The following is a 23556-nucleotide window of genomic DNA, read 5'->3' as shown; positions in this document are numbered from 1 at the left end:
CAACATTGACTTCAACACTAGGTTCCAGCACATTAAGAGCTTCATAACTTCTGATTTCAATTTTGAAATAGGGTATATATATATCATTGGATGACTAATTTCAATTATAATCTAAATCCAATATAGCATAAATTAGGCTAATTGGCGAGATTGGTAAAAAAAAATTAAAAAAAAAAAAAAAAAAAAAAAGACCCTTGGCAACAAATTGGTACAAAAAAAATTGCTCCCTCCACAAATCAGTAGAAAAACCTAACTTTAACCAACAATTTGGTAGAAAAATAATCTCATGCGACAATTAAGCATAAAAATACAAAATTTCCAACAAATTACTTGCGATTACTATCGTTTTGTTGTTACAAGAGACAATAATTTTCACTTGATTTTCCTACTCGTTATTAACAATGTTTTTTAAAAAAGGGTTGGAAATATATTTATGTAATTCAAAATAGCAAATAAAAAGGAGATGACTTAAAATTTTAAATTTTAAATAAAAATAAATTTAAAGTAAAAAAACAAAACATTTTAATTATGACTTTTGAAGAGTTTGCTGAAAAAAAAAAAAAAAAAAAAAAACAGATTTTTTTTGGTCTAAATGTCATGTGAGTTTTCTTTTCTTTACCAAATTGTGGTGAATGATCTTTTTTTTTTTACAAAATTGGTAAATTGGCCGCATAAAGTATTGATTTTGGGGTCGGTTAGAGTGTTTTTCTTATATCTTCTTCACTCGGAAATGTAATATAATTTTGTTTACAATATATCGTTGAAAATAATAACTCAAGGGCTATTCAGTAAAATAAATGTCATGGAAACAATCAAAATTTACGGCAAGCTCGTATTTTAGCTAAGGTAATGAAATTAGGTTAATAAAGGAATTATATATTAAAATAATGTTTATGGATATTTGCGAGAGGAAATTGGGTTTTATAAAGCTATAATGGTTTTGAATGGACTTTGAAAATTCGTTTTATTGAAAAATAGGTAATACTGTTATAAAATAGATGAAAAGAATAATAGAAGAAAGATATAATGAAATGTTTTTCATTAGGCAATGACTTATATACTTCGTATACAATTGAATATAGTAACTCTCCAAAGGTAATGAAGAGTCACAATAATAATGCATAAGGTAAAGGGTGTTACAAGGGGTTACTTAGTGAAGCAATAATGATAAGGGGGTTACAATGGTATGCTTAATGGACATACATAATTATATTTCATAACACTCCCTCCTTCGATAGATGTCCATTATATTATTGAAGATTGTGCCTTGTTAAAACCTTACTAAGAAAAACCCTGTGGGATAAAAACTTAGTGAAAGAAAAAGAGTACATCATTCTTCATTATACGCTTGAAATACTACCTCGTTAAAAACCTTATCAGGAAACCCAGTGGGACAAAACCATGGTTAAGGGAAAAAGAGTGTAGCGTGTATTTTCTCTCCCTAATTTTAACATCACTTTAGATCTTCAATGCAATAAGTTGAAGACTAACCCAAGCAACTTGTTCTGTGTAGCAGCAAAACCTTCATTGATAATTGATTTTCCAAAATTTAACTTGAGTCTTTAAATCTTCACTTGAATCGTTGAATTATCTTCTTGCATCTGACTCATGAGAATAATACACATAGAATGTAATGATTTATAGATCTCTTTCTTATGTACCAATGTTTTTCTCAAAATGCCAAATATCTTGATTCTTGATAATAACCTCATTTTAGGTAAACACATTTCCGCATATAAAAGATAGGTTACAATCCTTATCTATATATATTTGTACATAGTAACTTATTTATGAGGTCATTTATATTTAAAATTCATCAATATTTGATATTCATCATGAATATTTGATGAAACACTCTTAAATCGATATTATTGTGAAATCGGAATCGATAATGTGAAACATCTAATTGTATTGCCATTGCTTCTTTGGGACCAGAACCTAACATTCATACGAATAAGTGTGTCATTGCAATCATGTATACATTTTATATTGAAATATGAAATTGCTTTTGCAAATTCAAATAATAGGACTTTTCACACAAACTTAGTCATGCTCAAACTTCATGTTGAGATGTCATCTATTTGGTAGAAAAAATAATTGTCAAGAGTTTTCTCTTTTTTTTTTTTTTTTTTTTTTTTTTTTTTTTTTTAATATCTCATCAATAATTGAAAGTAAAATTTGAAATATAAACATATAAAATAATATGTATAAGTTCTTCAGGAACTCTTCTTAATCTCATATGCATATATTAAGAGTTAAGCACACAATTAGGTACTCAATTCTTTAAAATTTCACCTTTTAGGTACTCAATTCTTTTTGCTTTGCTTTTGGGTACTGAGTTAAGAATTCAAGCCAAAAAAATTAAATCAGCCAAAGAATTGAATACCTTGGGTTAAAGAATTTAGTACCCTTGGTTAGTATGTGGGCCCCACCCGATTTAAAAATTAATATTTATAAAAAAATAATGTATTAAATTAGACTAAGAAACTAGTCGTTGGTTTCATCCAAAACAGCAAGAAATTAGGCATGAACCTGGCAGAAAATTCATCAAAAAATTTTTTAGTGTAAACACAATATCATCCTGAATAAGGACAGTTTCAAAGACCCAAAGGAAATGAATCATAGTAATATGATCATTCCAAAAAATTAAATCACCAGAAAACATATCCAGCTAAAGAATAAGCAACAAAACAAGAATAAAGGCTTTTGCAAAAACCCAAACTTACATTTGCTTACTTTAGGAAAAGGAGCTCTGATCATATTACTATGATTCATACGCTGGGGAAGTGGCAATTCTAACGTAGGCAGAGAAGACCGACAATTACTATGCATGACTTCATAAAATGCAAGCATATGAATTTGCTGTTTACACTTGAAGTTAGTATGCAATAGAAAACATTAAGCTTCCTGCTATGAACCTGAATCTACCAAAAACAACAATTATGGAAGCCTTGTAAAAATGTATCATCGAAGTAAAAAAAAAAAAAAAAGTGAACTTGAACTTGTACATGAGTTCAAAGGAGAGAAGATCTTCATTTCTTGCAGTCTTTTTGTATTATGCATCATATAAAAAAAATAATTTATATATCTTCAAACTTGTGCTTCATACATTTTTTTTTATAAATATTAATTTTTAAATCAGGTGGGGCCCACATACTTAACCAAGGGTACTAAATTCTTTAACCCAAGGTACTCAATTCTTTGGTTGATTTAACTTTTTTCACTTGAATTCTTAACTCAGTACCCAAAAGCAAAATAAAAATAATTGAGTACCTAAAAGGTGAAATTTTAAAGAATTGAGTACCTAATTGTGTGCTTATTAGAACATCATTAGCCCAATGGAGTTTGAATCTCCTTTTATAAACTTTTATAAACCTTGCAAATTATTCTTATTATGACTGACGTGCATATTCATTTATATATCAAAATTCATAATTAAGAAACAATAATAAATAATCTCTAAATGACATATGAAATGTGGAACTATATAAATAAAGAAAAATTATATAATGATAAATATGCAAATGACGAATGATGCAGTTATCTAATTCTACACATGCATATGTATATAAGACTCAAAAATGCAAAATATTGTACAATGTGGATGTTAGAATCCATATATATATCGTTGGTAGGGGTGTACATAAACTGGATTGGACCTGAAAACCGACCGAACCCGGACCTGTAGATTCATAACCGGTCTCGGTCTTGGTCCGAATCAGGTCTAAAACCAGGGTTTTCAGGTCCTGAAGCCCAGTAAAATTGTGTTTTTATATATATAAAAAAAAAAAAAATTGCAAAATAAAAACAAGAAATCAGTTTCATTTCAAACCATAACTCCCTCACTCTTTGACTATCTGGGTCCCTCATGCTGACCCTGCACCTGCAACAGCTGCACTCAGGCGACCACCAGACATCAAGCGCCCATCGTCCACCAGGCTACCAACACGAAAACCGCCCCTACACGCTGCATCAACCACCGCACGCAAACTCCACGACCACCAAATCACGCAATTGCAGAGACCACGTCCATAGTTTACGCGGCTCCAACGACCGCGACCACTAGAACGCGTGGCTCCAACAATCGCGACCACGTGATCGCGTGATTCCAACGACCCAACAATCACGATATCTTGGCTTACAGTTCTTGTGGATGTTGTGGTGCGGTGGTTCTTGCTGCCTGCTAAGTGCTAACTGCTTCATAATTTTTTTTCTTAGGTTGAATCTCAAATTGAAATTAATTTTTATTTGAAGAAAAAGAATCTGGAATTAATATTAAACATCAGTAAAAACCAGTTGAATTTGGTTAACATGTATTTTTTTTTTCAAATTGTTTTTTTTTTCAAGTAAAAAAAAAGGGTCCAATCAGGTCCAAAATTGGTCCGAACCTAATTTTCCAAGTCTAGTCTGAAACCGGACATGTTGATTCAGGTGCAGTCCCCGACCCTCGAAAAATAGTGATTCAGGTCCCGGTCCCAACAAGTCCAGTCCAATTTTGGACTGGTGTACAGCCCTAATTGTTGGAATTCAGGTCCATGAACTCATTCTCATAATTATATATATGTCGATATCAAAATTAACGTATAATTCAGATCCCCTCTTCACCCGTCCATTATATTACTTATTGCATATGCAAATCTATCAGTTCCATCGTATACCGGTATCATTAAAAAAAACTGTGCATGTAACATTTGCATGCTAATGAACAATGATATCTGAATGCATCTTCCACCATCATACTTTACTCATATGTTAGGCCATCTTATTATGATTCAGAAATTTTTTACACTTTTAGTGTATTCTATACAATATTATTTTATCAACAATTGTACACTTTAAAAGTATCAATTGCACTTTCTTGCAAGGCATCATATCTTTATATTGGAACCGATCATATAATCTACACTTTAGGTGTAAAGATTCAAGTAAATATTGGCAAGATTTATCTCAATGTATATATATAATTTCACAATGACCAGTGTGTATCTTCTATGCCTCTAGATGGTTCATAACTGATTACAAATTAAATCATAGAGTTACGCACAACATATCTTGCTAACATATATAAATAATAAAGCTTGCATATAAACTTTTCAAATTACCAATTATGGGGATCAAGTAATAATTTCAAATTTTGCCAACTTATATTATAGTTCTTCTCCCCCTAAGTTGGTAAAATATTTCAAATATAGATATGTCAAATTCTTAACCAACTTACAATATAATTTCATGTGCAACAAATTTCATCCTTTAGAAAACCATAATTAACAATTTTTTATCACTTCTAGGGAATAATGTAATTTTCAAATGTAATTTTGATAAATATTTCACAATTGTATTCTCTTCTGGAGATCAATATCAATGGGGAGTCATGAATTGTGCAGTTGTCTCTTTCTTATTTGTATTTCTTATGTGCTGACATACGATAGCCCCAATCAAGAGATAATTTTACTAATAAAATTACTTGTATGCAACATGTACCACTATATATGGTGATGTTTAAGTCATCTAATTCGTTCTTGGCTACATATAAGCTATCGTGGTGAACTTCTGGTCACATATTACTTGTTTTCATACAAAGTTGTTCATTCCAATATTTATACCTTGATAAATTTCAAATTTAACTAAAAAAAATTATTCACATACTTTTCAATCCCTATGTTATGTCTTGCCTTTCAATTCATTTTATACATGTGACATGAAATAAAATCAGCACATTATTTCTGTAGATTAAATCAAAGAAATTTCACCATGGGTACTTTAAACCTGGATGGCCTAGCTTACCACATCCAATGATTTTTACAAGTCTAACTTTTCATTATTCTAACAAAATCAGTGATCACTTTATACAAATTGCTTATGTATGTCCATGTATATGATGTGATATAAGAATGTCAACATTCGTTTTTCAGCAAGACATACAATTAACTAATTATACTTTATTTGATGATAACTTATTCTAAAATATTAATTACAATCTTGATGTATGTTAATTGATCAAACATATTTTACTCTTTAGGAGCATCCTATATATAATCTTGGCATATACCAATTATTACTTGATATAACAATCCTTAACAATAATGCTTTATCAATATAGACAATGATTCGATATTTGTTCATATCCATCTTCAAGATGGTGTCATGGTTTGGTAATTATTTAATAATTATATTCTGATCCTTAACATTTAAGCTAGTATATACAAAACCGACCATTAATAATATAAAATGATTTTTTTGTGAAAAACTACCTTTTATATACAACTTTTTGTGAAAAACTACATTTTAAAAAAATTGTTGTAAATGACTACCTCTTTTTAAAAAAAATGTTGTAAAGGACTACCACTTGCCGGAATCTGGCCGTTGACTCACTTTTCCGGCGTTGACCACCCACGTGCCGGTCACATGACCTTTAATTTTTTTTTTTCTATGCATGCACCATCAGCATTGCCGCCATCTTCACCACCGTCCCCCCACCACAACACCTCAATCCACCTCAAAAATCCCTTACAACAGCCCTCACGCATCCCTAAACCAACCCAACCCCATTTGAAACCGCCTCCACCCCGTCGAATCCAACACAAGCCCTCAATCGCTCCGCAATTCCGCGACCCTCAAAAAGAAACATTAATAACTTCTTCAATTGAGGAAAAGAAGGGAAAGGTTCTGGTTTTTGAGGGGGTCGAAGGAGGGTGGGAGGGATTTCGAGGGTGAGATATGCGTGGGTGGGATGAAATTTGGCCTCAAATTGACAATTTATTTGCGGGGTGGCAGAAAATCAAGATTCAAGGGAAAGGGGAAGGGTTTCAAGGTGTTCGGGGGAAATGATGAGAAGTAAAGGGAGGTTGTCAAGGAAAGGGCTGCCGGAAATAATGGAAGTGGGGGTAGGGAGGGGAGTGGTCGGAAACTGATAATCTGTTTGAGGGCTACAAGAAGGGGTAAGGAGGGCTAAGGAAAAGAAGCGTTGCAGGGGTGGGGGATGGTCGGAAATTGGAAAAGAGAGGCGGAAGGGCAACAAGCGCAGCAATCGGAAACAGGACAAGGGAGGGGGGGTGACAGCGAGGGGGTAGGGGCCTTGTTTCTTTTCTTTCTTTTGAAGTTGCGTGAGTGGTTGAGTTGAACTTGGTAATTTGTCTCTTAAGCTTCAACTTCTTTTGTTATGCCCTTGCTCTCCACATACACAACATTTCATAATCATGCCAGTATTCCTCATTTTACCATTGCTAGTGTTTCGGGTAAAACAATGGGACCTTCGGCAAGGTCCTTTTGAGGTGGCTGAAGACTGGGCTCGGTCCAAGTAATGTTGGGCCAAGGGTTTCCTGCACAACAAACACACGTAAACTAGCCTCGGGGGTTGTGCCGAGGAAGGCCCCTCCGATGCCGAAGTCAGTACAATGTGTAGAGAGAGAAAGCTATGCAAGAGGATTAATTGCTTGTGGCTTATGTGAATGAATGTGAAATGGTACAATCGGTGGCTTTTATACCTTAGCATAATGAGGAGAAGTGGGCTTGAGGTCAAGTGGGCTGACCACGTTGACTGGGCCTATGACTTGACTTGGCATGGATTGGAGATTTGGACCCTTGACCTTGGGCTTTAATTGAATCATTTATGGACCAGGCCCAATTAGGCTAAATTGGACCCAAACAGCTAGTAACTTCTCCAATCTGTTTTTTCCTTGCCTTTTGTGGTCTACCTCTAACCTTTTTTAATGGAGGGGCTGAAATTGATTCAGCTTGTGAAATACCATTTAGATACAATATATACCTGTACTGATCAAGAGTAATGGATGATTTTTGAAGAGTGTTGGAGAAGCTTTTTCGTCTACTATGGAAGCAGTGCTCATTTGAGAAAATACATGACTACAAGTTGCAAGTTGCTTGACTTTAGTCTAATCTAGATTATTTTAATTAGCAGTGTTTTATTTTAATAAGAGGAGGAGTATGTGTCATTATTTTTATTTAGTTGTACAAAAAAAAAGGAAAAAAAAAATTACTTCACTGGAAAATTTTTAATACCTACCGGCAATCCCCAAATGATGAAAAGTGAAAGGTTAGTCCCCAAACGATAAAAAGTATGGAAGGTGAGTCCCCTAAAATGCATTTTACTCTAACTATTGTTTTTGCTATGGAGTATATATGTTTTGTTACAAATTTAATCATTGGAGCCTACCTTTGATTAAATCAAGTTATTATACCATATATATACCTCTTTTGGTAGAAGATTGTTTCATTGTATACTAGTCTAAGTATGTAGTGCAGTGCCAAATAATCACTAGTAGAAAAAGTGTTATTTGTAATTGGCGAAATTGACTTTTTGTAACTGGCATTGTTGGTTGCGAATGCCACCGTTACAACTAGTGAAAATTATTCGTAACCGGCTCATGTTAGTTACAAATAATGTATTATTTGTAACTGGCATAACCCAACGCCAGTTACAAAAAGTATATTTTCCAAGTAAGAAATCGCACTATTTGTAACTGGCATTAAGTTACGTCAGTTACAATAAGGGTATTATTCGTAACTAGCATAACCCAACGCCAGTTGCAAAAAGTCTATTTTCCAAGTAAAAAAGTACACTATTTGTAACTGGCATTAAGTTACGTCGGTTACAATAAGGGTATTATTAATAACTGGCAAATCATAACGCTGGTTACGAATATATTTTTTAAAAAAATACTATTAGTAACTAGCACTAGATTACGCCAGTTACTAATAATTTTTTTAAAAAAAATATATATTTGATTTGAATACAAAAATGGTAGTATACTCTACCAAATGACCCATCGTCAAATGGGTTATAACATGTTACAATTCAACCAACAAAACACGTACTACGAATACTTCCATACTTCCATACAATACAAACACTCTAAATAGTTCCACACAACTCGAATTATTCATCCATAACCATACAATAGAAAAAAAATTAATTATACTTTGATTTCCAAAAAAAAACAATTAAACTTTAAATACAAAAGCATTGATTTATAATTTAGAAATGTAATAACAATAACCAATAGGCCAAAAAAATTAAAGTAGATATATAAAATGTGTTATATCATTTTATTAAGTTAAATGCGATAAATCATAACATCGATTAATAAGATAACTAGTCTTTCAACAAAAAATTAAGCCTAAAAAACTTAGCCCATTGTTCTCGAATCTCATCCAATTCTACATCGTTGTAGGCTGCAAGTCTTGCCAAATACTCCTGAAAAAAAAAATACGTGTATATATATTATACTTTATAAAAATAAAACATCAACCAAAACTCGTAATATATCTCATCACTAACCTCTTTCAAATTACCCTTGCAATCGCTATGGAAAGATACTATCTCATACATATATCTCATCACATAATAAGCACATTCGGTACCACCACATTGTTGAGCACACTAATTCAAATGAACATAGTACAATTATTTAATATATTAAATAATACTTTCATTACTAAAAGAACGAAAAAGCAAAAAATGTACGCTTACCTCCATTCTTATGTGTAGTAATTGTGGCTTACTCGTTTTGAAAGCATTTCCTTTAAGGTGTGACCTATATACATTGTAAGGTCTAAAAAAATCATAAAAATCATTAGATTAAACGAATGAAAAATAACTTTTAATCACATGCATATGAATACGTAGTACTAGGAATGTTGTGTACTAACATCTTCATTACTTTGGACAACTCTGAGTTTCGAGCGTTAGGAGGTGATTGAATAACGGAATCAAACTCATACACAAGACTCATACGCAAATCAATCACATAGAGTACCCAATGATTCCTACATTTCAATAAACTTGCATGTTTGTATTATTCACATAATTAAAATAATAAAATTATGAAAAAGTAAAGATTTCAAGGAACAGTAGTACATACGCTTCCATATATGGAGCCAAAATGAATTTGCATTGTGCATCCTTTTTCCTTAATTCAGTAAGAAAAGCATTTTTCAAATACATTTGGACTTCAAGAAAATCTTTCTTGATTTCAGCTGCAGAAATTTTTTGGGGGCACAAGAATTTGATTTTAGTCTTCTGAAATAATGAGATATGGTCTTCAATTAAGTACCTGCATTTTACAGAAAAAATAAATAATTATTATAATAAATGGATCTAATTAATAAAATATATTTCATAGTGAAACAAATTCAAATAACTTAAATGAATGTTAGTATTTACAATATGTAGACATGGATTAATGAAATATTCGTCCATGCTCCTCGTAGTAATTCAGAGACATCATCACTAAATCTGCCGGCCACCCCAAAAAATAACCTTTCGCCTCACCCAACTTAGTGATACCGCCATCAGTCTCTTCTAGGAGATTTAGGTGAGAATAATCATTGTAAAAAACATGGTCAACACTAACTCTATAGATGTCACGGTTCATTTTCTTGTTATGAATCACTCCACTATGACAAGGTTCTGCCGTTCCATCGGCCACAATCACTGAGTTCCCACTGAACTCATCAACTAAAGCAAGACAACATTTAGTTGGGACCTACATAATTGATCATGTCATAAGAAACATGAAAGCATAATCTATACAGTTAACAACTAATAAGTATGAGAAATAAAAGCAGGTAAGATTCTTTGTACAAAAAATGATTAAACAAGACACTAAATTATTGGCTATATTAACAAACCAATGAAGAATTACAACCAGCTATAGGCCTATTTACCACTCCACACACACACACACACAGACAGTGGTAAATGACAACCTCAGCAAAATTCACAGTATGATGTATATATATATATATATATATATATATATATATATATATATATATATCACAAAGCAAGAGGAACGAATGAAGAAAATCAACACATTTTCAAGGATATCAGTATTTCACATATACTTTCCCGTCCCAATAATAAGGAAACCATAACACCCTCTATAAACACACACGACATCTAGCATGACTCTCAGCAGCACTTTTGTTCAAAGCTCTCTCCAGCCTAGTTTCGAAAGGAGTAGAATGCCAATTCACCCTGTTATCCTGCAATATTGTAGAATACATGAAGTACCCTGAGAATTTTATATGTGGGTAAATTGTTGTATATTCTCCAAGGGAGGTAAATAACTGACAGAATCATATTTGTATCCTTAACTAACTCAATACAACCTCATCAATCCATATATTTTCCCCTATATAAAGTCAAAACCCATGTGTTTATATGTTGGTATGTGAATACAAAGATATGCCGCTAGCTACAGCTTTCTTTTATCTAACAATTATTAGAGTTTAATGCAGCTTTTTATTTTCATTATTCTTATTATTATTAATTTGAATAGGGCACAGCAGTTGATGAAGGTTAGTGCTGATTGTTACCTGAGGGGAGCCGAGTTCACCCAGTTTTCCATGTATCCCAACTGAAGGGAGATGTTGGTAGCTTACCCGTCAACCCCACTCTTCCACATCAGCTCACTGCTGACTTGCAGCTGCTGGTCGAGCTAGAGGATGCGCTTGAGGTCAGACAGAAGAGAGAAGGGGATACTACAGGGGTGGAGGTCCTACTTAAGTGGAAAGAGCTCCCTGATTTTGAAGCTACTTAGGAAAACTATAAAGCTATTAGCATTCGGTTCCCACATTTCCATCAAGCAAATGGCAGCAACAAAAGGTCAATACTAACTTTTAAAGAGTGAGAGTATGAAGAGATTAGTTTTAAAGATATGTTTCAATCAAGAAAATGGCTTTTGTGTCGCTTTTCAAGATCAGATGATGGCAAGGATGTGGCCTAGAAACTTTTATACAAACTGTAAGAGCAATTGACAGAAATGAGGCCCAGCGCAGCTATCTGGTCAGCATGTAAACCTATCTCCAAAATATATCAATCACACAGATACGCTACAACCTGTGCCATTTCATCCAAGATCATCAAGTGCACAACTACACACAAGAGGTCACTAAGATGACTTAAATGGTAATATGTTAACCGTAGAAAAAAAAGCCACAAGGAGCACATCTGTATCAGATTTGGCTAAATAGCATCATTCCAGCAAGAACCCGAAGAAGGGCACATATATTAAAGCTTTGGCACATATGATGGCAAATGGTGTCATACTAAAGGTCAGCATATAAATGTACTTTGAGAATGAGTGAAATCATAAATCATTTTGCTGTTTTAATATATGTCAAGTTAAATTCTCACATATATGAATGAAAAAGCTTAGATACAAAATTAAGAAGCTTAGATACAATCCATTGTATGAACAACAAAAGGTCAATACTAACTTTTATCTTCAATAAATACATCAAATAGCAAGAAAAAGAATACCACTCCAACAGCAAATTCTACAAACAATACCAACCAACTTCAAAAATCTAAAATTAAGAAGACTAAACAACGCTAAACAAACTATCCATCCTAACTCAGTTCTGAAAGTCAGCTCTGAATTACGTTCTGATTTTCAGGTCTGATTTTCAGCTCTGGATTCAGGTCTGATTTTCAGCTTTGAATTCAGGTCTGATTTTCAGCTCTGAATTCAGGTCTGATTTTCAGCTCTGAATTCAGGTCTGATTTTCAGCTCTGAATTCAGGTCTGATTTTCAGCTCTGAATTCAGGTCTGATTTTCAGCTCTGAATTTAGGTCTGATTTTCAGCTCTGAATTCAGGTCTGATTTTCAGCTTTGAATTCAGTTCTGAAAGTCGGCTCTAAATTCAGTTCTGAATTCAGTTCTGAAATTCAGTTCTGAAATTCGGCTTTGAATTCAGTTCTGATTATCAATTCTGCATTCAGTTCTGAAATTCGACTTTGAATTCAGTTCTGATTAACAATTCTGCATTCATCTCATATGATAATAATTAAGAGTTCAATCTCAGTCAAATAAAGGTTTACCTCTAACAAGCGAGGACTTAGCTCCGTTGGATTGTTTCAGGAAGATGGGGAATGTTGAGCATCATTTACTTGCAAATGCCTTCTTTTAATTTTTCTTTAAATTCCTAGGTTAAGTTCTCTTTAAATTCATCTAATTCTTGTAATGAGCAACCACTTTTAGACATGTTTTTACCTTTTACCGGGCCAAATGCTTTTCTATAGCCGACACCAATCCCACATCCACCAAGTCCTTTCACCAATCCACGATGGTCCTTTTTCCCAAATGCCAAAGTAAGGGCATCAACGCCTCGCTCTGATTGTTTACACTCTCCTTCCTCAAATTCTTTTGCTTGTTATTGCAGATTCTATTCCTGTTTGACAAAACATAGAAAAAGTTAATTAGATGACCAAAAATATGTAATGTTAGTAGATTTCTTTGTTTTGATAAACTATGACATACAACTATATTGGCAATTCGAATAGTCTCCGCATCTTTTGGGTCGATGCCCCATGTTCCATCTGGCAACCACTTTTCATGAGCTAAAACCCACTCAAGAGCTCGACGATAAAAAATAGAACCAGTTGATGTACTGCTCTGGGAAGTGTTGCCAGTAGTTAAAGATTCTGCGAGAGCAGTATATCTATTTTCAAGTCTTTTTGCTTTTTCCAAATTATCCGAGCTCTTTGACACTGTTTCGACCCAAGTGATGGCGACATTTGTTTAGCTTTGCATTTTCCTTCCCCTTTTCACTCTTTTCATGTTTTTTATTTAAAAAAAAAAAAGAAAAGAGAGTTAAACATTATCATATTCTTCACAATCAGTTTTTGTTTGATTAATTAACAATGCATGTGAATATGTAGTTACCTTGAATTCTGCTAATTTACTATATATTTCGAATCTCTTCCATTTCTCTTCTATAAAGTAACCTTCATTCACTTCCCATGGCTTCATATTTGCTTTAGGAGAAGTGGTCGGGTATGGGTTTTTAAAAGTGATGAATCGTGCCCTTAAATTCGACTTGTGACAACTGAATCGCGAAGCCACAACACTATGAAACCTTTTTTGCCTTTCTCCACTTGGATCCTCAATGTTGAACATTCGTTGTGGATTAAAAAAAAAGTTAACTAATTTTTTGAATAGCAACATGAGTAACTAGTAAGTGAATAGTTTATACCTATGTCTCCTCCCATATATTTTCCCGGTCCACTTTATCTATTTTTGCATACTCATTCACAGTGATGTCTAATCTCTTAGCACATGAACCAATTTGTTTTCCATAAGCGGGTTCCCTCTCACCAGTAGGCAAGTCTGTAGACACCTAAAAATGTCTCCCCAAAACCAAACCCGTTGATGAACACCTTTCACCGCCATTATTGGTCGAGTTGAGTATTTAATCTTTGGAGTGCTTAAATCCATGTTCTATCCAATATATTTCATGAACCAATCCAATTTCTAGCTCATTTCCCTAAACCATAATCTATTTTCCACTTTTCGTGTTCACATCGCAAAACTGAGAGAAACTGATTTTATGGATATAAAATTTTGATCCAATTATTATTTTTTTGGATAGGCCTTTAAATAAGCTTTCCAACCATATATCATAAGCCCAATTCCGAGCTATAACGAAAAAGATATGAGCAAAACATTAAACTCGGCCCAAAACCGACACCCTTCTACTAAAACAGCCATATCTTAAATTCTACAAATTATTTTTACCTGATTCAAACTGGTTTGAAAATTAGACTTGATAAGATTTCCAATGATATATTATATGCTTTATTCTGAGTTACGGATCAAAAGTTATGATGATTTTAAAAACGGGTAAAAAAAACTGAAATTACCGCGCAGCAGCTAAAATGCCGCGACGCGGTAAGATCTGACGTGGCACGGGAGAAATTCCCGTGACACGGTAATTTGGAGGGCATTTTCATGTTTTTTAGTGCCCCGTGACTTGGCATAAGTACCGTGACCCGGCGCCATATGCCGTGACACGGTGGACTTTGCCGCGTCACGGCGTTTTCTGCCGTGTCACGGTGGGTTGCTGCCGTGTCACGGTGCTTAAAACTTTCCCGCGTCACGGGGAACTGTGCCGCGACACGGGAATTACTGTCGTGTCACGGTAGGAATTCCCGTGTCACGGTTCCAGTGCTGTGACACGGGACAACTCCGTGTTTTTTCCGCGTAATCCCTTCACGCGTTTTAACTCCCGTAGGTCAAATATTTCCCGCGTCACGCTAATTTCCCCCGTGACACGGTAGAGTCTGACCGTGTCACGGTACAGTCTGACCGTGTCACGGTACAGTCTGACCGTGTCGCGGTAGCCTTTTTTAGGGTTTTTATCTTTTTAGGGTTCCGTGTGTTCCCTCTGCTCATTTTCCCTATAAATACCCCCCTCCTTTCTGCAGTTCGGGGCAGCAATAATCATTCTCTCTCACCTTGCACCAAAAATCATCCTCTTCTCCCTCTTTAACCTAATTTCTAGCCTCTTTATTCTTCCATAATAATTCCCCTAAGCACTCCAAGGAGTCTATACTTAACCCGAGGTTCCGTCCTTAAACCAAGGCATGAAAGGTACAAATAACTGAGGGTTTGGACCAAATCAATTCTACTTTTTATTTAATTTAATTTTCATTTGCTTTATTATTTTTATTGAAGTTACTAACAGTTTATTCATGATGTAGTAATTTAAAGGAACGTGCGAAATGTGAGTAATTATTAATTAATTTAATTACTCTTATTTTATTTTCTTATTGCTAGTATCATGATTAGGTTGTTTTATATTTGATTTGACTAACTCTATTATTTTTGAATTGCTTCCAATATTAATGTTTATTTTATTATATTTATGATCACTATATTGCATGTTTAAAGGGAATATGTAATTGAAAATCACGCCTAATAAGATAATTTGGACAACCGGTTTAGGTTCCTTTTAATCTTGTTGTTTAATCAAGTGATCACAAATATTTTAGAATTATATGTTGCATTAATATTCAACCAATTTAGCCTAATAATAGTTTGGAGCAAATTGAATATTTTATTGTATGCCTTTGAGATCACAGGAATGCTTTTCAATATAAGAATCGAGTAGAGGCCAATACGGACGAATGTGACTCCATGACTCACTTCGTACCATCATCCCCGATCCTCCTTTCGTGGTTCCGAACCATATGGAGTTAGTAATCTCATGGATTATGAATGGGGTGTAACCTTCACGGGTCAATCGTTGTTGCCTATCGTTGTCCCTTATCGTGGTTGCCTTTTTATGATCCGTGGACGGTTTACAAGTTCCTTAAAAAACTTGTTGGCGGCTCCCTACTTTATTTGTCCCTAATCGTTGTCCCTAATCGTAATGTCAATTCCCACTTCCTATGAGTGCCAAGCATATTCACAACATGCCTTTAGCGTAGGCGCACTTCGAACGACGCCTACAATTTGGCGACTCCACTGGGGAGGATTCTTAATTATTTATCGATTTGAGTGATCGGTATTTAATTAAGATGAGTGGATGAGACTTGAAAGGTTCTTGAAAAAATATTCCTGTGATTAATTTGGCATTTTTGCATCGGCATAGACGTTTTAACGTCGCATTCAGGTCTGTACCGTAGGAAAAATTGGATAACTTGGTCGCGCGCAAAAGCAAACAGCGCACCAGTCAGATTTTCTGACTGCCGTGTCACGGCAGAGTCTGCCGTGTCACAGTACAGTGTACCGTCTGACGGCACATTGTACCGTGACACGGGAATTACTGCCGTGTCACGGCAGTCCTAAAATCAGTCCGGTGACCTATTTTCTTTTCCCACAGTCGACTTCCTTCGATTTTTCTGAAAAAACGTATGTGTTCTACATGCGTCTTAGCCCCGGGGAATTTAAGCTCTATCAACCCAAAAACGCTCATGGCAATAAGGGTTCATCCGAGTCATTAAATTCACCCAAACCATGGAGTCGAGTTCGATTTCATCACGAACTCGCGGAGCCGCCCGTTGGCATACACCCTCAAGGGAGGCTGCCTTGCTAACGCGTCCAAACTCTTAACCATGGTACCCTTTTGACACCCAAAGCTTGACCAATAGTTGAACATAGATCTTGACTTTAGGTTGCGAACTTTTTTTGCATCATCGTGCCTAAATGCTATGTGTTTGTTCGGTGCTAACCCTAATGTGTTTTCTCTTTTTGTTTGACCCATGACCGAGGGTTTTTATTCTCACATAGTAATTAGTACGGAATTAAAATCGATTAAAATCTGAAAAAATAAAAAAAAATGACCTGGAACTGCGCACCGTGTCACGGCATGTGTCTGCCGTGTCACGGTGAACAGTGCCGTGACACGGGAAAGTCTACCGTCTGACGGTAGACTGCACCGTGTCACGACAGTTTGCACCGTGACACGGTGCCCAAGAAAATATCCTGTCAGTCTTGTTCTCGATTTTTGTGCGAATGCTGTGTCCAGTTTTGGGTCGTGTCTAGCTATACGGTCAAAACACGCGTCCATAACCTCACTTAATCACTCACATGTCGTGTTTACACACTTTTTTGCTTTAAGGCGTGCACCACTTTTTGACCGTATTTTAGGGAAAGTCTTGTCGTTATGTCTTTTTTTAAAAGTCGGATGGTATCCTCCCTTTAAAAATAAAAAAGCAACGTTTAAAAAAAAAAAAATAAAAATTATTTTGACCGTGACACGGGAACTTATCCCGTCTGACGGGAGAAGTGTCCCGTGCCACGTCACCCCTTTTCAAAAAAAAAAAAAATATTTTGACCGTGACACGGGAACTTACCCCGTCTGACGGGAGAAATGTCCCGTGCCACGTCACCCCTTTTCAAAAAAAAATAAAAAATAAATAAAAATAAATAAAAAATTTGACCGTGACACGGGAATTTATCCCGTCTGACGGGAGAAGTGTCCCGTGCCACGTCACCCCTTTTCAAAAAAAAAAAAGAAAAAAAAAAAGAGCGTCAGTTTAGCCTTCCGTATTAATTTGGTCCTCGCGTTAGTCATTTTGGTTATTGTTCACATGTCTAGCCATACGATCATACCACGAGTCTTATAACATCACTTGATCACTCACGAGTCAAGTATAGTCCACACACTTTCTTTATGTTCCGACTCGAGTCGTGCACCAGGTCGTTTATGATCGTATATTAGGTTCATGCACCCTTTTTTCGTCATAATAAAAAAAATGAGTGGAGTTTTCTCACCTGTTTTCAAATGTCTATTTTTTCCTTCCTTTCCTATCTTGAGCAATGAGTCAAACAATTAAGTGAATTGTTTTATTTCACAGTACTTGTTCAAGGAACAGAGATAGATCAATACGGTTCGAGCCATTACCGCAACAATCTCTCAGATCTAATAGGCGTTCAAAGAGAACTTTGTCATCTCCGTTACTCATCACCTTTCAATGGCCACTAAAGAAGACATTGAGAACATCAACAAATCCATTGAGGCACTGTCTTCCATGATGCAAACCCTTACCACTAGGGTCACTACCATGGAACAAAACAAGGTCACTGTTTCCACCTTTGACAAACTGAAGGAACAAATGAGTAAGATTTCTGAGGATTTCACTTATGTGGAACGGCCTCCCACTCCTTTGGATGTGAAGGATAGACTCCCTGAAAAGTTCTCCACTGCTGATATTCCAAAGTTCAAGCCTACTGACAATCCAATATTCCATTTGAAGGCGTTCTCTGCAACCATGGCTCTTAAGGGATTGGACATAACACTCTTCCCTACGGTGTTCCCTCTCTCCTTAGAACATGCTTGCCAACAATGGTTCTATTCCCTAGATGCCAAGCGTACTGCGACTTGGCAAGATGTCACTGACAGTTTCATGAATCGTTACAAGTGTAACATTCAAACTAAAACTTCTGAACGTGAACTCTCCATTCTCAAACAGAAAGAGAATGAAGGCTTCACCGCTTACCTGAACAGGTGGAGGGAAACAGCTTCACTCTTGGTAGATCCTCCCAAAGAAAGAGAGATGGTTCGCCTCTTTATTCAAAATCTGACTCATAAATATAGGGAACATCTCAAATTTCTTCCATTGAACACTTTCGAAGCTGTATACGACATCGGCATCAATATCGAGGATGAGCTAATAAAGACTGCTGGTAGTAACAATAATAACACTTGGAAAAACAAGAAGAACGACCATCCTTCTTCTTCGTCTTCTAAGCACGAAAATACTACCAACAATATAAGCCAAGTTGATATCAATGAAGTGTTAGCCCTTGATACTCCATTGCCCAAGAAGAAAAGAACTTACACTCATTTAGGAATGACTTATGATGCGGTCTTTGATCGCCTTTACGGTCAAGGCTTGATCACGCCTATTGGACCATTTCCAGAGCCAAAACCTGAAGAAAGGAGCGCCAAATGGAATCCCAATGCCTATTGCAAGTACCATCAAGGAAGGGGCCACACTACAGAGCAATGTTGGAATTTGAAGGACGTCATTCAAGACTTGATGGATGCAAACAAACTTTCTGTCCCTCCAGGCGGCAAGAAGTAATAAATACAAGGCACGCAGATCCTTTGTGCAAGATTTCATGATTTCTTTCTTTATCATTCTTCTCCATTCCCCCATTCATGTCTAGCATAGGTTTTCCACTTTGATTTTTTTTTTTTTTTTTTTTTTATATATATGTTTCATGTGTTTCGTTCACCTTTTCCTTTAATAAAATGAGCAATTTTCCTTTACATCTCGATCATAGAATTTTTCATTCATTCATTCTAAATAAAAAAAAATAAAATAAATTTCCGAACTAAACACAAGGTACACCAATGATTTGAGGCACCTTTGCAACCCTGTCATTCCCCATTAACCACTCAATCACATATCCAGTTCTTCGTCAACCACTTTGAGCCTCGTCTAACGTTTGGCCTTCGCATTTCTTCAACCCACATTCACTCAACCCTGGGATTTGAAGATGTGTAATTGTATAACATTCAAAAAAGCAAAAAAAAAAAAAAAAAAAAAAAAGTAGCAAAGCAAAAATAAAACAATGTCTAAAGGCAAGTGTTCCAATGTCTTTGATATGAACACGTCTCAAATTGCGTCTCTCATCGAGTGCTTGGTACCGTGCCTGAGAAACATGAATGCTAAGTGAGTGATGGACCGCATGATCTGAGATTGCCTACATTGATTCAAAAGAATAAAAAATAAAAAAAAAAAAAAAAAAAAAAAAAGTTCAAAAAAATGTGTTGAAAATAAACTTGCAAAATTCAAAATTTTCAAATTCACAATTACACATCCTGGGGGCTTCTCTCGGGTCTTGAGCCTTTTACCCCTTTTTTCCTTAAACCATCAACTTAACCACATTACAACCCTTGAAAGACCTCTTTGAGGTGTACATACACTTGTGCAAAGTTCGGTTAGAGCTACGTTCGGCCTGATTCCTAACGGATACGTAGGCAACCTCACATCGAGGTGCGGCCACATTCATATTCATATCCATGCATGATCGAGTCAAAGAATATCCAATGCTTATCCCTACCCATTTAGAGCTAGACTTGGGGGCTTGAACCCAAATCACATTAGCTTACCCAGCCTAAAGAGCCATCATCTTTGACTCTTCTCACATCTCTTTCCATCGCTATAACCCTTGCAGCCAGCCTTAGTATCACATTCACACACTTCACTCACACATTCATATCCAAATCATCATTCCCTTTAAGAGCCCTTTATCATGAAATCTTGTTTTAACACTGTGCATGTTTCATTATATTTAAAGACAACATTCAGTAAAAGAAACATTGTATACTTGCTTAGCTTCCTGACCTGAGCAATGTTCATTGTTTCACATAATGTGCTAAGAAACATTTATATATCAATGATTTTTAATCATACAAAGCATATCGTGCTTAGCTCCTTGACCTAAGCAACGTTCATTATGCAATAATCACTATACGTGCTTAGCTTCCAGACCTAAGTGACGTTCAAAATCGCTTCTTTACACCATATATGATGCTTATCTCCATGACTTAAGTTCATTCACCTATCGTGTCACATGATGTAATTGTCCTTAGCCTCCTGGCCTAAGAATATGCATCATGCATACATTATTTTCAAGATAAACAATTCAATCCATACGAATCATTTCGTCTTGAGCATATCATGCTTAGCTCCTTGACCTAAGCAACGTTCATTATACAATAATCACTATACGTGCTTAGCTTCCAGACCTAAGTGACGTTCAAAATCGCTTCTTTACACCATATATGATGCTTAGCTCCATGACTTAAGTTCATTCATCTATCGTGTCACATGATGTAATTGTCCTTAGCCTCCTGGCCTAAGAACTTGCATCATGCATACATTATTTTCAGGACAAGCAATTCAATCCATACGATTTATTTCGTCTTGCTCAAGGAGGAAGTTCAAAACTTCTCTCCCTTTTCATTATTTTATTTTGGGGAAGTTCAAAAAAACTTTTTCCAAGTTTTCATCGAAGGAAGTTCGAAAACAAAACTTCATTTTTCAAGTCTTTCTTTTTCGGGAGAAAGTCGGTACCCTCCACTCATGACAAAAATTGACGGAAATTTTTTGCTTTTGCATCTTCGTTTGCTTGTGTCTGCATACACACACACACACACACACACTCACAAGTCATACACATGTCATGTCACATCAAGTCAAACTTGGTAAAGTTAGTGGTCAAGTCAATCACAGTATGTACGAGTCCATTGGCAAATTTATTTTTGCAGGTCTTATCTACAGCCCACGTCCGGGGACAAGCGGACCATCTACAGCCCACGTCCGGGGACAAGCGGACCCTCTACATCCCACGTCCGGGGACAAGCGGACCACCATCATTTCAAAACGCAAGGTTCTCGATACACAGAGACTTGCAATCTCATCATCTGTCGACTTTCCTCAAGCATGGAAAGTATTATCCGGTGGATTTCTTCAAGCATAGAAAACTGCCAAGTCGGCTTTCCTCAAGCATGGAAAGCGTTATCGGTGGATTTTTCTTCAAGTATAGAAAACCGCCAAGTCGGCTTTCCTCAAGCATGGAAAGCGTTATCGGTGGATTTTTCTTCAAGTATAGAAAACCGCCAAGAAGTCGGCTTTCCTCAAGCATGGAAGGCATTATCGGTGGAATTCTTCAAGCATAGAATGACACCAAATTCATACGTCGACTTTCCTCAAGCATGGAAAGTGTCATCCGGTAGGTTTCTTCAGGCTTAGAAAGCTACCAAACTCATCTGTCGGCTTTCCTCAAGCATGGAAAGCATTTCAACAAACATCATTCGGTGGATTCCTTCAAGCATAGGAAGCTACCAAGCTCATTTGCCACCGATACACTGGTGTCAGATAAGCGTTCTATCCCTTTACTCTTTTATCTGTGGAATTAACATTTTTTGCAGGTATCGGCGTATACAGAATGATTTAGGATCGCAGAACGTCTTAACTCATTCTCCGTCCCTATCGACTACTTTGACTATCGTTTTCGAAACTGGCGTTTCTACAAACTCAGTCAAAGTGGGGGCTTCTGTAGACACCTAAAAATGTCTCCCCAAAACCAAACCCGTTGATGAACACCTTTCACCGCCATTATTGGTCGAGTTGAGTATTTAATCTTTGGAGTGCTTAAATCCATGTTCTATCCAATATATTTCATGAACCAATCCAATTTCTAGCTCATTTCCCTAAACCATAATCTATTTTCCACTTTTCGTGTTCACATCGCAAAACTGAGAGAAACTGATTTTATGGATATAAAATTTTGATCCAATTATTATTTTGTTGGATAGGCCTTTAAATAAGCTTTCCAACCATATATCATAAGCCCAATTCCGAGCTATAACGAAAAAGATATGAGCAAAACATTAAACTCGGCCCAAAACCGAAACCCTTCTACTAAAACAGCCATATCTTAAATTTTACAAATTATTTTTACCTGATTCAAACTGGTTTGAAAATTAGACTTGATAAGCTTTCCAATGATATATTATATGCTTTATTCTGAGTTACGGATCAAAAGTTATGATGATTTTAAAAACGGGTAAAAAAAACTGAAATTACCGCGCAGCAGCTAAAATGCCGCGACGCGGTAAGATCTGACGTGGCACGGGAGAAATTCCCGTGACACGGTAATTTGGAGGGCATTTTCATGTTTTTTAGTGCCCCGTGACTTGGCATAAGTACCGTGACCCGGCGCCATATGCCGTGACACGGTGGACTTTGCCGCGTCACGGCGTTTTCTGCCGTGTCACGGTGGGTTGCTGCCGTGTCACGGTGCTTAAAACTTTCCCGCGTCACGGGGAACTGTGCCGCGACACGGGAATTACTGTCGTGTCACGGTAGGAATTCCCGTGTCACGGTTCCAGTGCTGTGACACGGGACAACTCCGTGTTTTTTCCGCGTAATCCCTTCACGCGTTTTAACTCCCGTAGGTCAAATATTTCCCGCGTCACGCTAATTTCCCCCGTGACACGGTAGAGTCTGACCGTGTCACGGTACAGTCTGACCGTGTCACGGTACAGTCTGACCGTGTCGCGGTAGCCTTTTTTAGGGTTTTTATCTTTTTAGGGTTCCGTGTGTTCCCTCTGCTCATTTTCCCTATAAATACCCCCCTCCTTTCTGCAGTTCGGGGCAGCAATAATCATTCTCTCTCACCTTGCACCAAAAATCATCCTCTTCTCCCTCTTTAACCTAATTTCTAGCCTCTTTATTCTTCCATAATAATTCCCCTAAGCACTCCAAGGAGTCTATACTTAACCCGAGGT

General features: G+C 36.2%; 1 protein-coding gene across 3 annotated transcripts; it reads right to left on the bottom strand.

Annotated features, from left to right (window-relative positions):
* Positions 1–9019: 9019 nt before the first annotated feature.
* LOC145627125 (uncharacterized) lies at positions 9020–13454 on the bottom strand. Of its 3 annotated transcripts, XM_081679523.1 has the most exons (7): positions 13284–13454; positions 12845–13194; positions 9879–10070; positions 9667–9783; positions 9488–9569; positions 9296–9397; positions 9020–9211 (listed from the first exon to the last, which is right to left on the bottom strand). In XM_081679523.1, exons 3-7 carry the CDS (start codon positions 9959–9961, stop codon positions 9110–9112), a joined length of 486 nt encoding a protein of 161 aa, XP_081535649.1. In that variant the 5' UTR covers positions 9962–10070; positions 12845–13194; positions 13284–13454; the 3' UTR covers positions 9020–9109. The 3 variants fall into 3 exon arrangements, with proteins under 3 accessions (XP_081535649.1, XP_081535648.1, XP_081535650.1); XM_081679522.1 differs by lacking the exons at positions 12845–13194; positions 13284–13454 and adding an exon at positions 10181–10663; XM_081679524.1 differs by lacking the exons at positions 9667–9783; positions 12845–13194; positions 13284–13454 and adding an exon at positions 10181–10662.
* Between the last annotated feature and the right edge of the window lie 10102 nt (positions 13455–23556).

Source organism: Chenopodium album, chromosome 4, assembly GCF_948465745.1.
Source record: "Chenopodium album chromosome 4, dcCheAlbu1.1, whole genome shotgun sequence".
NCBI lineage: Eukaryota > Viridiplantae > Streptophyta > Magnoliopsida > Caryophyllales > Amaranthaceae > Chenopodium > Chenopodium album.
Note: the sequence above shows the minus strand (reverse complement) of the source record. Positions and strands in the feature narration are given on the sequence as shown.